Source organism: Lycorma delicatula, chromosome 1, assembly GCF_047948215.1.
Source record: "Lycorma delicatula isolate Av1 chromosome 1, ASM4794821v1, whole genome shotgun sequence".
NCBI lineage: Eukaryota > Metazoa > Arthropoda > Insecta > Hemiptera > Fulgoridae > Lycorma > Lycorma delicatula.
The window spans coordinates 166,723,671-166,737,529 of NC_134455.1; the positions used below are offsets into that span (position 1 = coordinate 166,723,671).

General features: G+C 30.4%; 1 protein-coding gene across 3 annotated transcripts in view; it reads right to left on the minus strand.

The window, feature by feature from the left end:
- The window catches only part of Prp40 (pre-mRNA processing factor 40), a 144,097-nt gene that overhangs the window by 84,053 nt on the left and 46,185 nt on the right, over positions 1–13,859 (minus strand). For all 3 annotated transcript variants that reach the window (XM_075366985.1, XM_075367003.1, XM_075366996.1), the window contains exon 11: positions 392–525. In XM_075366985.1, coding sequence (XP_075223100.1) covers positions 392–525 — 134 coding nt within the window. The remainder of the gene's footprint in view (positions 1–391; positions 526–13,859) is intronic.

The following is a 13,859-nucleotide window of genomic DNA, read 5'->3' on the forward strand; positions in this document are numbered from 1 at the left end:
ATTAAAGAGAAATTAAAAATGTTAAAACATAAAGATGCTAAACTAAATCACAAAAGATCTAATGTTGTCACATTACTGTAATATAAGAAATATTAGAAATATTGCATAAATAAAATTTATGCAATTTAATTTATTTAAACTGACACGATTTTCATTATAATATTACAGTAATGTAACAAATATTACATTATGTGCATGGTTTAATTTAGTATTTTTATATTTTAGCATTTTTAATATGCAGTTTAATTAACTAATTCAATCATGACTGAGGATGCCGGATCCCACAAAAACTATATTGCATAATAAGAATTTTGAGTATTTTAACTAAACATTATAGAGGAGAATAAAAGTAAAACAAAATATTTTATTTAAGCTATAGGTATAGGCTTACACCAAAGTTATCTCTATTTTTCCGCTGCAGACGTTTAATTCTTTTTTTCTCAATTTCTTTCTCTTCCTCTTCTTCTTTTTCAAGCTCTCTGATATGATCTTCAAATACAATTAGGGCATCTTCTTTATCCATTCCTGTGCATAGAAAAAAAATAGTAAAAATTATATTTAAAAAACTGACTTACATATTAATATGTAAATCTTTACAAAAAATGGAAACATTAAAACTAAGGATGACAGGTGGAGAGGGGAATCCACAAGGCTTAATCTTAGTAGTGCGGTTAGCTTAGATATTAAAGCTGTTGTAAATAAAACAATTTTTTCATTGTTGTTTATCATAATATTAACAAACATAATGAGTTCAGATTGATGCAAAGTTATGAGAAATTCATTTAAAGAAATTTAGTTTACAAACTACTTTATGAGTGAATATTAATACAGACAACTCTCAAACCAGTACTGGTTTCTAGAAGTATGTGAGCTGGGATTCAGGGAATTGTCAAAAAAAAAAGTGTAACTGTATGTGGTGTGCTAACTGAGGAGCCTTGCCTTCTTGCTCTGTGTGTACTAAAGTAAAAAATGCCAAGTGAGAAGCTATTTACAGGTCTAAATCTTCTTTTAAGTTCTACAATTGCAATCTATTGTATACAAGGTGATTCAGGGAAAAGGGGAAATAATTATGGAACTGATTCTATAGGAAAAATTGCATATAAACATGTTAGAAAAAAATGTATTATTGAATTATGGCTAGCAAAAAATTTCATCTGGATTTTTATAAGGTCAGGTAATCTAGGTGACCAATTTACTGGCACTCTATGTAATCCAATCTATTTACCAGTAATTTTTCATCTAAGAACTGTCTTACTTCATTCGTGAAATGCGTTGTTGCTCAAACAAGTTGACAGTATATTTCAATCTGTTTTGCCAATGAGAATTTTTAAGCACTGTAAGAAATTCATTGTTTAAAAATTCCAGTTAATTTCTACCTGTGACATGTTGTTCTAGTATGAAAGGATCTATTAATTGGTTGTCAATCATGTCATATCAAATCTTCAGTGAAAATCGTTACTGGAAATTTGATTTAACTATAGCATGTGGGTTTTCTTCAGACCACCAATGTGAATTCCATGTTGTTTATGCCATTACATGTAAAAGTAGCTTCGTTTGAAATTAGCATGAACAGAATTAAGTAATAATTATTGTTAACCCATGACAAAACTGCAGTCATGTATCATGGTCACCAAGTTGGAGGTGTTGAACTTTCTGAACAGGATAAGGACGCAGTCCAAGTGCATGTAATGTCCTCCATACTGTACTTTGTGGAATGTTGAGTCATATAGAAATTCTTTGTGTGCATGTAGTAGGACTACGCTGAACAACCTGAAGAAAGTTTTCCCTTTTATAACCATGACCTTCAGATGAAATGTAAGCACTGGGAAGTGTAACAATCTCATGAAGATTATTAAAAATTCTACAAAAAAATACTTTATGGTTTGGAACTTGTCCAAAGTACCTATGATGGTATTCTTCCATTGCAGCTGAAGCACTTCCATCATAAAAGCTGTACACTAAACCACATCAGCATATTGAGTGAATAGACATGGCATTTATCAAAACAAAGAATTCAAAATAGATATCATTTTTTTAAACTCAGATTTATATGGAAAAATGTAGGATAGTTTAGAATATAACAAACAAAAACATACTATATAACTTGATTCTCAAAAATAATTTAACATAATCAAGATTATGCCAGAAACAACTAAACTGTCTAATGTTTATTATTAACACATATCAATTTTATGACAACAATGAGTAAGTAACTCAAATTAATTTTGAAGCACTCAGTTAGTGTTGCCAAAATAATTTTTTAAAGGTGTAAATTTAATGTACTAAAAACTGCTGTTTTTAATTTTTACAGTCATAACATTTTTATGTTTTGTTTCAATTAAGGCAGTGTTTCTCAACCTGAAGGGCGTGCCCCCCTAGGGGAAAGTGATAACACAAGCACAAACATAACACAAGCGCAAGCATATCGAAAAGAAAATATTTTAAAAAAATATTAATTTACTGAAAGGAAAGCAAAACAAAATTCATTCTGACATAATAAATAACAAAATACACATTTACACTGATATAATACACTTATAAATAGTTCTGCACAATGAATTTAATAATTAACTTATAAATACTTAATTAAAAACAAGTTTAATAATTATTAGTGACTCCCTTGGGCCTGTCTTGCAGAGCAAAGTTTTTCAAAGGAAGGTCTAACTAATATTAGAAACAGTCACTCCAAGTTCTTGTTTTATATTTAGCTGAGATCTATATTTTGTCTTCAAAGCAGCCACTGCAGAAAATCTGGTTTTGCAGAGGTAGGAAGTTGAAAATGGTAATAGTGTATGAAATGCTCTTGTTTTCAGTGCAGAAAACTCATCTTCCACTCATGCTCAAAATTCAAAGAGTGATTTAATACTTGTCTTTTGATTTTGTCATTTGCTGTATAGTCTATGAAGATTTCTTCTTTGGCAGTTGAGAGCCCTTCAGGAGTATTTTGAAATGGATCCCTAACCCACTCGTAACTTGTTACCAAGTTGTCATCTGCAAGAAAATAATTTTTTAAATTCTTTGTCAGGGCTAAATGTTCATATGTGTAAACTTCATCCATATGTGTAAACTTTTCTAGGTTTTTTTCTTAAAATTTCTGCTCCACAATTCCAATTTTCTACAAAAAGCATTAATTTTACCACTTGTATCCACCATATGTATATGGCTCTCCTTGGAGTTGAAGATTCAAGGAATTAATATCTCGAATATATCAACCAAGTAGCTCAATTCCATCACAAATAAACTATCTTGAAACTTGATGGTTTCTGGTTGTTTTCCTCTTCTAGAAAAATGGCAATTTCATCTCTTAATTCATAAACACATTGAAAAAATTTCCCATGTGATAAACATCTTGTCTCACAATAAAATAGTAACACTGAATGTACTGACCCATGCTTTACAAAGTGTACAAAAGATTCTTGATTTTAGGGGTCTCATTTTTATATAATTTACTACGGTTACAACCATCATTAGCACAATATTCAGACCAGGACTGATTTCTTTGGAAGCCAGAGCTTCTTTGTGGATCATGCAATGTGTCCAGACATACTGTGGAGATTTTTGTTTCACAAACGCTTTTATGCTTTGGAATGTTCCAGACATTGAATGAGCACCATTGGTGCTAATTCCGATGCAATTTTTCCACTCTATGTTTGCCTTGTTTATAAAATCACTTAAGATAGCAAATAATGCGAGTGCTGTTGCTTTGAGTTCTATTGGTCTGCACAAATGCAGTTCTTCTACTGCTGACATACCATCACAAAATCAAACATAGGCAATGAAATGAGCATCTTTATTGCTATATGTTGCCTTACCATGCTGAACTGAAAACAATTTCTCACACAACTTCCCGAAAAGCTGATGCTGTACATCTTCATTACCAATTCGACGGGCAACAGAATAATTTGATAGAGGTGTGGACTGCAATTGTTTGGAAAAATTGCCTCCAAACATAGTTTCTAGAATCTCGATTGCAGCTGGCAAAATACACTCTTCACCAATGATGTGAGGCTTTTTACATCTGGCTATTTTATATGAAACTTTGTAAGAGGGAAGCTTTTCATTCACAAAGTTTTTTTTTTAAAATGATGTTTGCTTTTCATATGATTTTAATTTTAATTCAAAGAATTCTCTGGGTTTATTAACATACTCATTATGAAGCGTTTCCAAATGTCGTTTAAGTTTATTAGGTTTCATGCTGTCTGCTGCTAAACGTTTTGAGCAAATGACACACAGGCTATTTAGTGGTAAACCCAAAATTTAAGTATTCATGAGAATATTTTCTTGTTTAGTGAAGCATCAACAATAGACGATAGTGACTGTATAATGTTCGCTTATGCCCATTTAAAAATTTATTTCTGTATAAATCTACTGCCATGAATATTTAATACAGTGAATTGCAATTAACACGCAAATTATAACATACACATTCATAAAAGATTCAATAGTGATAGAAGGATTGACTCAATTGCGAGTGGCTGGAATTGAACAAGGTGCAACATTTATACATGTTTGCACAGAAAGTTGTTCCAGAATGTTCGAGACAAATCAGAACTTCTCGTGAAGTTGTGAGAATGTCCCGATATATATGGTGGTCATAAGACAGAGGGCAATAGGAGGCACTGATTCTGATTTTGTCAATGCAGTGGATCAATGTTGCCAAATATCAATAAATTTACTTATTGTTGCTAATTTGTAACGTTTGTAATTAAGGTCTTAGTGTAGCTTTAGTGTCAAAATACATTATTATTGTATGAGAAAGGGAGTGTGATTAAAATTATGATTGAAAATTGGTTTGCAAATACTGAAAGGTTGAGATACACTGAATTAAGGAGATTACATGATCCTGTATACCATTAAATTTCCTTAATTAATCAAACATTTTTTGTTTCGTTTTTTATAGACTTTATTACATCAGTTCCTAAATTTTCTACAAATTTTGATAAAAAGATTTATGCATTTATTAGTCACTTAACAAAGTTATGAATCATGAGACCTTGCCGTTGGTGAGGGGGCTTGAGTGCTCAGGGATACAGAGTAGCTGGACCGAAGGTGCATCCATATCGGGGAGGTATCTGTTGAGAGCCAGACTAAGGAATGATTCTGAAAGAGGGCAGCAGCTCTTTCAGTAGTTGTTAGGGGCGTGAGTCAGAATGATTTAAATGGCCATATCAACATCACTCAGTCCTCTGAGTACTGCGCAGCTGAAAGCAATGGAAAACTACAGCTGATTTTTTTTCCAAGAAAATGTAGCTCTCTGCATTTTCATATAGCAATGATGGAGGCACCTTCCTTGGTAAAATATTCCGGAGGTAACTAGTCCCCCGTTTGGATCTCCAGGTGGGGACTACTACGGAAGGGGTCACCAGAAAATTAAAAAATAACATTCTACAAGTCAGAGCGTGGAGGAATGTTAGAAGTTTAAAAAAGGTTGGTAGGCTAGAAAATTTACAAAGGGAAATGGATAGGATAAATGTGGATGTAGTAGGAATTAGTGAGGTTCGGTGGGAAGAGGAAGGCGACTTTTGGGTAGGTGATTTTAGAATAATTAACTCAGCTTCAAATAATGGGCAGGCAGGAGTAGGTTTCATAATGAACAAGAAGATAGGGAAGAGAGTAGAGTATTTCAAAACGCATAGCGATAGAATCATTGTAATAAGGATAAAATCAAAACCTAAACCGACAACGATTGTTAACGTCTATATGCCTACAAGCACCCATGATGATGAGGAGGTAGAGTGTGTATACGAAGAGATTGATGAAGCAATTAAACACGTAAAAGGAGATGAAAATTTAATAATAGTTGGAGATTGGAATGCAAGCATTGGAAAAGGCAAGGAAGGAAATATAGTGGGTGAATACGGGCTGGGCAAAAGGAATGAAAGAGGGGACCAACTTATAGAGTTTTGCACGAAGTATAATTTAGTAATTGCCAACACCCAATTTATTCATAATAGAAGAATATACACTTGGAAAAAGCCAGGCGATACTGCAAGGTATCAGACAGATTATATCATGGTTAAGCAAAGATTTAGAAATCAACTTGTTGACTGCAAAACTTACCCTGGAGCAGACATTGATAGCGACCATAATTTGGTGATAATGAAATGTAGATTGGGGTTTAAAAACCTGAAGAAAAGGTGCCAGAGGAATTGGTGGAATTTAGAGAAGCTTGAGGAAGAGGAGGTAAAGAAGTTTTTTGAGGAGGATATCGCAAGAGGTCTGAGTAAAAAAGATAAGGTAGAAAATGTAGAAGAAGAATGGGAGAATGTTAAAAAGGAAATTCTTAAATCAGCAGAAGCAAACTTAGGCAGAATAAAGAGAACTGGTAGAAAACCTTGGGTTTCAGATGATATATTGCAGCTGATGGATGAACGTAGAAAATATAAGAATGCTAGTGATGAAGAAAGTAAAAGGAACTATCGGCAATTAAGAAATGCTATAAACAGGAAGTGCAAACTGGCGAAAAAAGAGTGGATTAAAGAAAAGTGTTCAGAAGTGGAAAGAGAAATGAACATTGGTAAAATAGATGGAGCATACTGGAAAGTTAAGGAAAATTTTGGGGTACATAAATTAAAATCTAATAATGTGTTAAACAAAGATGGTACACCAATATATAATACGTGTTATACAGGAAGAAGAGGAAGTTGAGGAGGATGAAATGGGAGAAACAATACTGAGATATGAATTTAAGAGAGCATTAAAAGATTTAAATGGCAGAAAGGCTCCTGGAATAGACGGAATACCTGTAGAATTACTGCGTAGTGCAGGTGAGGAAGTGATTGATAAATTATACAAACTGGTGTGTAATATTTATGAAAAAGGGGAATTTCCGTCAGACTTCAAAAAAAGTGTTATAGTAATGATACCAAAGAAAGCAGGGGCAGATAAATGTGAAGAATACAGAACAATTAGTTTAACTAGTCATGCATCAAAAATCTTAACTAGAATTCTATACAGAAGAATTGAGAGGAGAGTGGAGGAAGTGTTAGGAGAAGACCAATTTGGTTTCAGGAAAAGTATAGGGACAAGGGATGCAATTTTAGGCCTCAGATTAATAGTAGATGGAAGATTAAAGAAAAACAAACCAACATACTTGGCGTTTATAGACCTAGAAAAGGCATTCGATAACGTAGACTGGAATAAAATGTTCAGCATTTAAAAAAAATTAGGGTTCAAATACAGAGATAGAAGAACAATTGCTAACATGCACAGGAACCAAACAGCAACAGTAACAATTGAAGAACATAAGAAAGGGAGTCTGACAAGGGTGTTCCCTGTCTCCGTTACTTTTTAATCTTTACATGGAACTAGCAGTTAATGATATTAAAGAACAATTTAGATTCGGAGTAACAGAACAAGGTGAAAAGATAAAGATGCTACGATTTGCAGATGATATAGTAATTCTAGCCGAGAGTAAAAAGGATTTAGAAGAAACAATGAACGGCATAGATGAAGTCCTATGCAAGAACTATCGCATGAAAATAAACAAGAACAAAACAAAAGTAATGAAATGTAGTAGAAATAACAAAGATGGACCACTGAATGTGAAAATAGGAGGAGAAAAGATTATGGAGGTAGATGAATTTTGTTATTTGGGAAGTAGAATTACTAAAGATGGACGAAGCAGGAGCGATATAAAATGCCAAATAGCACAAGCGAAACGAGCCTTCAGTAAGAAATATAATTTGTTTATATCAAAAATTAATTTAAATGTCAGGAAAAGATTTTTGAAATTATATGTTTGGAGTGTCGCTTTATATGGAAGTGAAACTTGGACAATCGGAGTATCTGAGAAGAAAAGATTAGAAGCTTTTGAAATGTGGTGCTATAGGATAATGTTAAAAATCAGATGGGTGGATAAAGTGACAAATGAAGAGGTATTGCGGCAAATAGATGAAGAAAGAAGCATTTGGAAAAATATAGTTAAAAGAAGAGACAGACTTATAGGCCACATACTAAGGCATCCTGGAATAGTCGCTTTAATATTGGAAGGACAGGTAGAAGGAAAAAATTGTGTAGGCAGGCCACGTGAATATGTAAAACAAATTGTTAGGGATGTAGGATGTAGAGGGTATACCGAAATGAAACGACTAGCACTAGATAGGGAATCTTGGAGAGCTGCATCAAACCAGTCAAATGACTGAAGACAAAAAAACAAAGTTATTGTACTTCAAAACTAAAAAATGTGTTTTTGGCCACTGAATTTTCCTGTATTACATTGGATATCATGAAAACTATGCAGATCCTTTCTAGGACCTATTTATTCAATTTTTCAGGTCAAAAACTATTAGAAACTATCAAGTTTAACCCCTAATATAATGACTTACAAATTTCAGTATGACTTCATTTCACCAAGGGAACTGAAGTCTGGGTGAAAATTTTCACTTGCAGCAACTCAATAATAAAGAGCATTTTTGGACATAAGTTTGTAGGTACTCTTTCCTTATTTCAAGCTCTAGAATCAGTTCCGAAATTATTTCCCTTTCCTTCTGAATCACTCTGCATGTTTATCTATTGATGCCATAATTTTTGTGATGAAACAGGGTTTTTTTTTTACTTAATATTTATTCATAAAATAATGTAAGGTATAATTTCTCACTCATCATCACACCTTTCAATTCATTTAACTTCAAAATTTAAAAAAAAATCAATAATTTATTCCTTTTATGATGTAGAGATATGGTAAGTTTCGGTTAATTTCAATTATGATAATTTATGAGTTCCTAAAATTCTCACACGCCCTAAATTAAGAATTTAAAACATTGAAAAAAATATATTGTTACATATTTATTTCAAATTAAAATAAGACAAAATTATGTTAAATTTCAATCAAAAAAATATTTCTTTAAATTCACTTGGATTTTAATTTTTCATTACCTATCTTGGCAAATACTTTTCACATTTATTTTCTTAAATATATTTTATGTAATAAAAAAAAAACATATAAATAAAAAAAGAATAAAAATTAAATGACTTAAAATTTTCTATAACTCTTGTGAAAAAGATTGATTAAAAATCTGATAAAGAGTTTTGGCTATATTTAAGGCTAAATTACAATTCTGGAAAGGGGTAATTTCAAAGGAAAATTTTTAACATTTTTTACTTGATGAATTAATTCAATTCACCACAGAAGCTTTGAAACTTGTAAGAGGGAATGTAAAAATAGTACTTTGTAGCGTATGAAATGTGACATGCCTGACTGGGGTTCAAAAGTGGGAATGAAAGACCGAGATGCTACCATTCCACCACAGATCAGGAAAATTATGGAAATGTTATGCACTTAGTGCCAAATTTAACAATATAAATATAAAATAAATATAAATTCTAATGCTAGGGAATGACAGTTCTAGCCAGGGCCCAAACAAGAGTGATTAATAAAAAAAAAATTATAAAATTTTTTTAGTAATTTCAAGATAAATTTTGTAATTTATAGGCTCAGAAATGCAATTTCTAGCTAAAAAACAGTCTTTTTTTTATAGTTTTTAGGATTAAGAAATCTTATTTTAATGAAAACAAAATTTAAATGTATAAACTACTAATCTAAGTAAATAGGCATAATTTTTTCAAAACTCATAAGTTAAAAATATATTTATAATGATGAACAGTAGAGTAAACAAGTATGCTCAAAATAAATACAATGCAATTAAATAACAAAAATTAGCTAAAAAAAATATATTAAATACTCATTGGTAACTGGAATTTATAGTCCTGAAAGCATAATTTAGTTTTAATTAGTATAAATTACTTCTGTATAACCAATATTTTATTTTTTAGTTTTTCTTTAACCAAGTAGTATGCAATGCAACTACAAGTTAGTTGAATCACAAATAATCTAACTGATCTTATTACTGAACATAATGACACTGAAAAAAATATATGGTAAAAGTGGGAAAAGAAACCATATGTATTTAAATAACTTTTGTACTGACAAAATATCCTAAAATATATAAGGAAAAATTCTATCACACTCATTTGTCATTAATTTATTTCTCAAATCCCTAAAATTAGGTTATAAGCTGTATAGCAATTACTTGATTTTACCTAGTTTCTTCATTTTATTTTTTTCTCTCTAATAAGTAAAAAACTAGAAAGAACATAGCTTGAATTCAAAACATAAGAATGCTATAGTATAATTACAAAAACTAATATTTTACTTGTAATCAACAGTAAAATTATCCATTAAAATACTGCTAGTAGTGGTAATATGTAGGCACATCATTAACACCACATGATTTTAAAAAGACCTACCCACGAAGAAAATAACAAATCTAAATGGCTATAAAATTCCACCGTTGGGAAAATTCAGTTATGAAAAAAAATGATAACATAAAGTTAGATTATAAAGTAATATAGATACAAGAAAAATAAGTAATAATAAATTTATATAATTAATAGATAACAACTGTTATGGATGAAATGTAAAACACAATACAATGAAACTGAATTAGAATTATGTAACTGTAAAAAATGAAGTGTGTAGGAATTTCAGGAAATAATTCTTTAAGATTACAGCAGTTTTCAGTTGTTGTGGGAACTCATAATTTTGAAGTATGTTCATTTATTCTCTCAGAATTATTCTTAATAAGAAAAGGTTTTACAACAATTTAAACAAACCAACACACAGAATGCAAAATAAGTGGCAGAGGTTTTCTAAAAATTCAACATATTTAGACAGATAAGAATATTTATTATGTATTAAAAAAAAAATTCTGATTACATGAAAACAAGAAAGAATTGTCTTAGTACAAACTACTATTTCATAGTCATAAACCATCATGATTTCTGTTTGTGTAAATATTTGATTACTTATAAATAAACTATGAGAAATTTTAGAAATCCAAATGGAGAATGTGATGGCAATTATATAAGAAAATCAGTAAGATACTGTTATTTTTTATGAAAAATTTAGAATTCTGCAATTTTCTCAATAAAAAATATAAAAAAACACTGCATAATACTTTCATCTTATCTTTTCCTTAAGAAAAAAGAAAAATACATGGATTGCTGGAGAAATTGTAAAATGTATGTCTAGACCAATGGATCAATGTGAAATACCAAAGACTAACTTTGAGATACTGACTTCCATAAGTGAAAAAAATTAAAAAAGAATTTATTCAACATTTGTCTAAGAAGAAGAAGAAGCAACAGATAAAATATAAAGCTCCACATATTAGTAGATCGTTTACTAAATTGTAAATATCTACTGAAAGAGTGAACATTAATTATGTTACATATTATTGAATCAGTACTCGGACAATAAATTTGAATCTTTTACCATATGTGGAGATCTGCCCAAAAATATGCTTACTGTCATGGATAACAAAGATTAAAAGGTAAAATATTTGGGAATTTACATCTCCTTCAATGGGATTATCAAAACTGAGATGCAATAAAGGTTTAACTTATGATATTTTTTCATATTGTTATTCTTTTTTTGTTGTTACTGAATTACTATTTGTCGTAAAACCTAATGAGAGGTTAATAATTATTAATAAATCAATATATTTAGATTAAAAAAAAAGGAGATGAATTTTGATTCAAACTGATGTGCCTTCTCCTAAGATCCAAATATTTCATTAATTAAAATTTTATTTGGCTATAACTCTGGAACCAATGAAATAAGTATCACGTATATATCGTTGAAAAGCTCTCAATGAGGGCTTATTACTGCAGTTAAGAAAAAGTTCAGAATCCATTTGTTTTGGATTTTGAGCTTTTTTTGGACACTTTTGGTTCACTCGATTGCAATCATAGGGGGAGGTGCACAACTAAATGTTACAACAGTCCTAAATCCAAAATTTCAATATCCTATGGCTAAGTTTTTGAGTTATAGAGATACATACGTGTCATACCGAAACTAGTCAAAATAGATATTTCCGTTAAAATCTGGAAACTTCGTACAAGGAAGTAAAAAAAAAATTTAATTTTCTTAAATAATATATCAAACCCTTCTTCCACCTCTTAAGATCATCAACAATAGATGCTAAAAAAAAAAAAAAATAATATAGTTAAATTTTTTAACTTTATATAAATGCGGTCAAAACAATTCTGATACTATTATTTATGTAGTTTTCTTTTTTTGTAATTTTTTATTATAAAATAATAATTTTTTTTTATTTTAAAGAGACATGAACAATTTAGTAAAAATTGACCAAAATGTCAACTTGACTTTGTTTTTTGTAATTTAATTTTATTCTTCATGTAATTTTAGTTTCAACCATACAACCAAAAATACATGAATGTTTTAAACAAATAAACCATTAAACCACAATTTTTCATCAGACATAATTCTAAATAAATGATTTTGTAATTTTTCAAATGACTACAGAATTCAATATAAAAGTTAAACATTGACATTTCACAGTGATCCATTGGGCTAGATCTTAATTATACAATTTCTCCAGCATCACATACATTTATTCTTCCTAAAGGGCACGCACTAAAATTAAAGTATTATGAAGTGTTTTTACAGGCTTTTCAAAAAAAGGTATTACTGTTCAAATTCATGTGTTTTCTTCATACTCTTGATAATTGTAAACATTCTGTCATTTTCTTATTTCTTATTATTTAATAATGAACAAGCTGAGCTTAAGTATATTATTAAGCAATTAATAACTTATGACTTCACTTTCCTTTAAAATGTGAACTAAATAGCATTAATAATTTTATATCTGGTCTAACTAGACAGTATGTTTAACATATATTTAAAAATGTGTATTTAACTAAAGTATGAAACTATTGTGATTTAATGTAATGATTTGGTGTAAATTATCCATAATTTATTTATCCGGCAATTACTTGGTGTATGCTATTACCACAACCAATGTATTACATCACAGCTGGAATGGCTGTACAATTACTTTCCGTCATACGGTGGGATTGGGAGGAGAGTGTAAATTAATTTTTTTTTTACATTTTGAGATACGAGTATGAAAATACCATTTACTCAAAATTAATTTTATATATGTAGTATACTGGGCAAATTAATTGGGACAAAGTAAAAAACACTCTTTTAAAAAAAACTATATTCATTCTACACCTTAACAACTCATAAATACATGTATTATTAGTATGAAGTATGTCCTCTTGAAGATATTTTGGCATTGACTCAACTACATTAGTGCAAATATTCTTGACTTCATCACCGTGGAACCACATTTTTATAGCATTAGTTATCATGCGTTCGTTCTTTTGTTGTACAGTCCATCTTATCTGAGCGTCTCTTCAAAATACTCCACAAGTTCTCAATATAATTTCAATTTCAGTCCGGTGAATTTCCAGGTCAATCAAGCACATTAATTTGATTTTCTAGCATGAAAGTCTTGACCAATTTTGAATTATGACAAGGGGACAAGTCATGTTGAAATGTCTCGTCAAAAGTTGCCATGAATGGAACAATACTACGTCGTAACATTTCTATGTACTTGATTGAATTCATCATGCCTTGAATAAGAACTAAGCTTCCAGTGCCATTTATTGTGAAAAAACCCCAAAACATCTGTTTCTGAGGGTGTGTTACAGTTTGTTGGACATGCTCAGGTGTCAAAGGTTCATTTGCTTTGTAACCCTACACAAATAAATGAGTTTCATGACAAAAAATTACCTTCTTTCAGTCATCAGCAGTCCATGACTTATATTTTTTGGCTCATGATAAATGTTTTTTCTTCATTTTAGGAGTTAAAAATTGTTTTTTTTTAATCAATCTTCTTGCTTTCCAGCCAGCTTCCAGAAGCCTACAGCATACAACTGAATGATTAACATCAAAACCAGTTGCCAATAAATCTGTTTCAAAGTCTGAACTTGTTTTCCTTGGATTAATTTTACTATTTTTTATTAGAATTTTATCAAGTTCTTGAAAT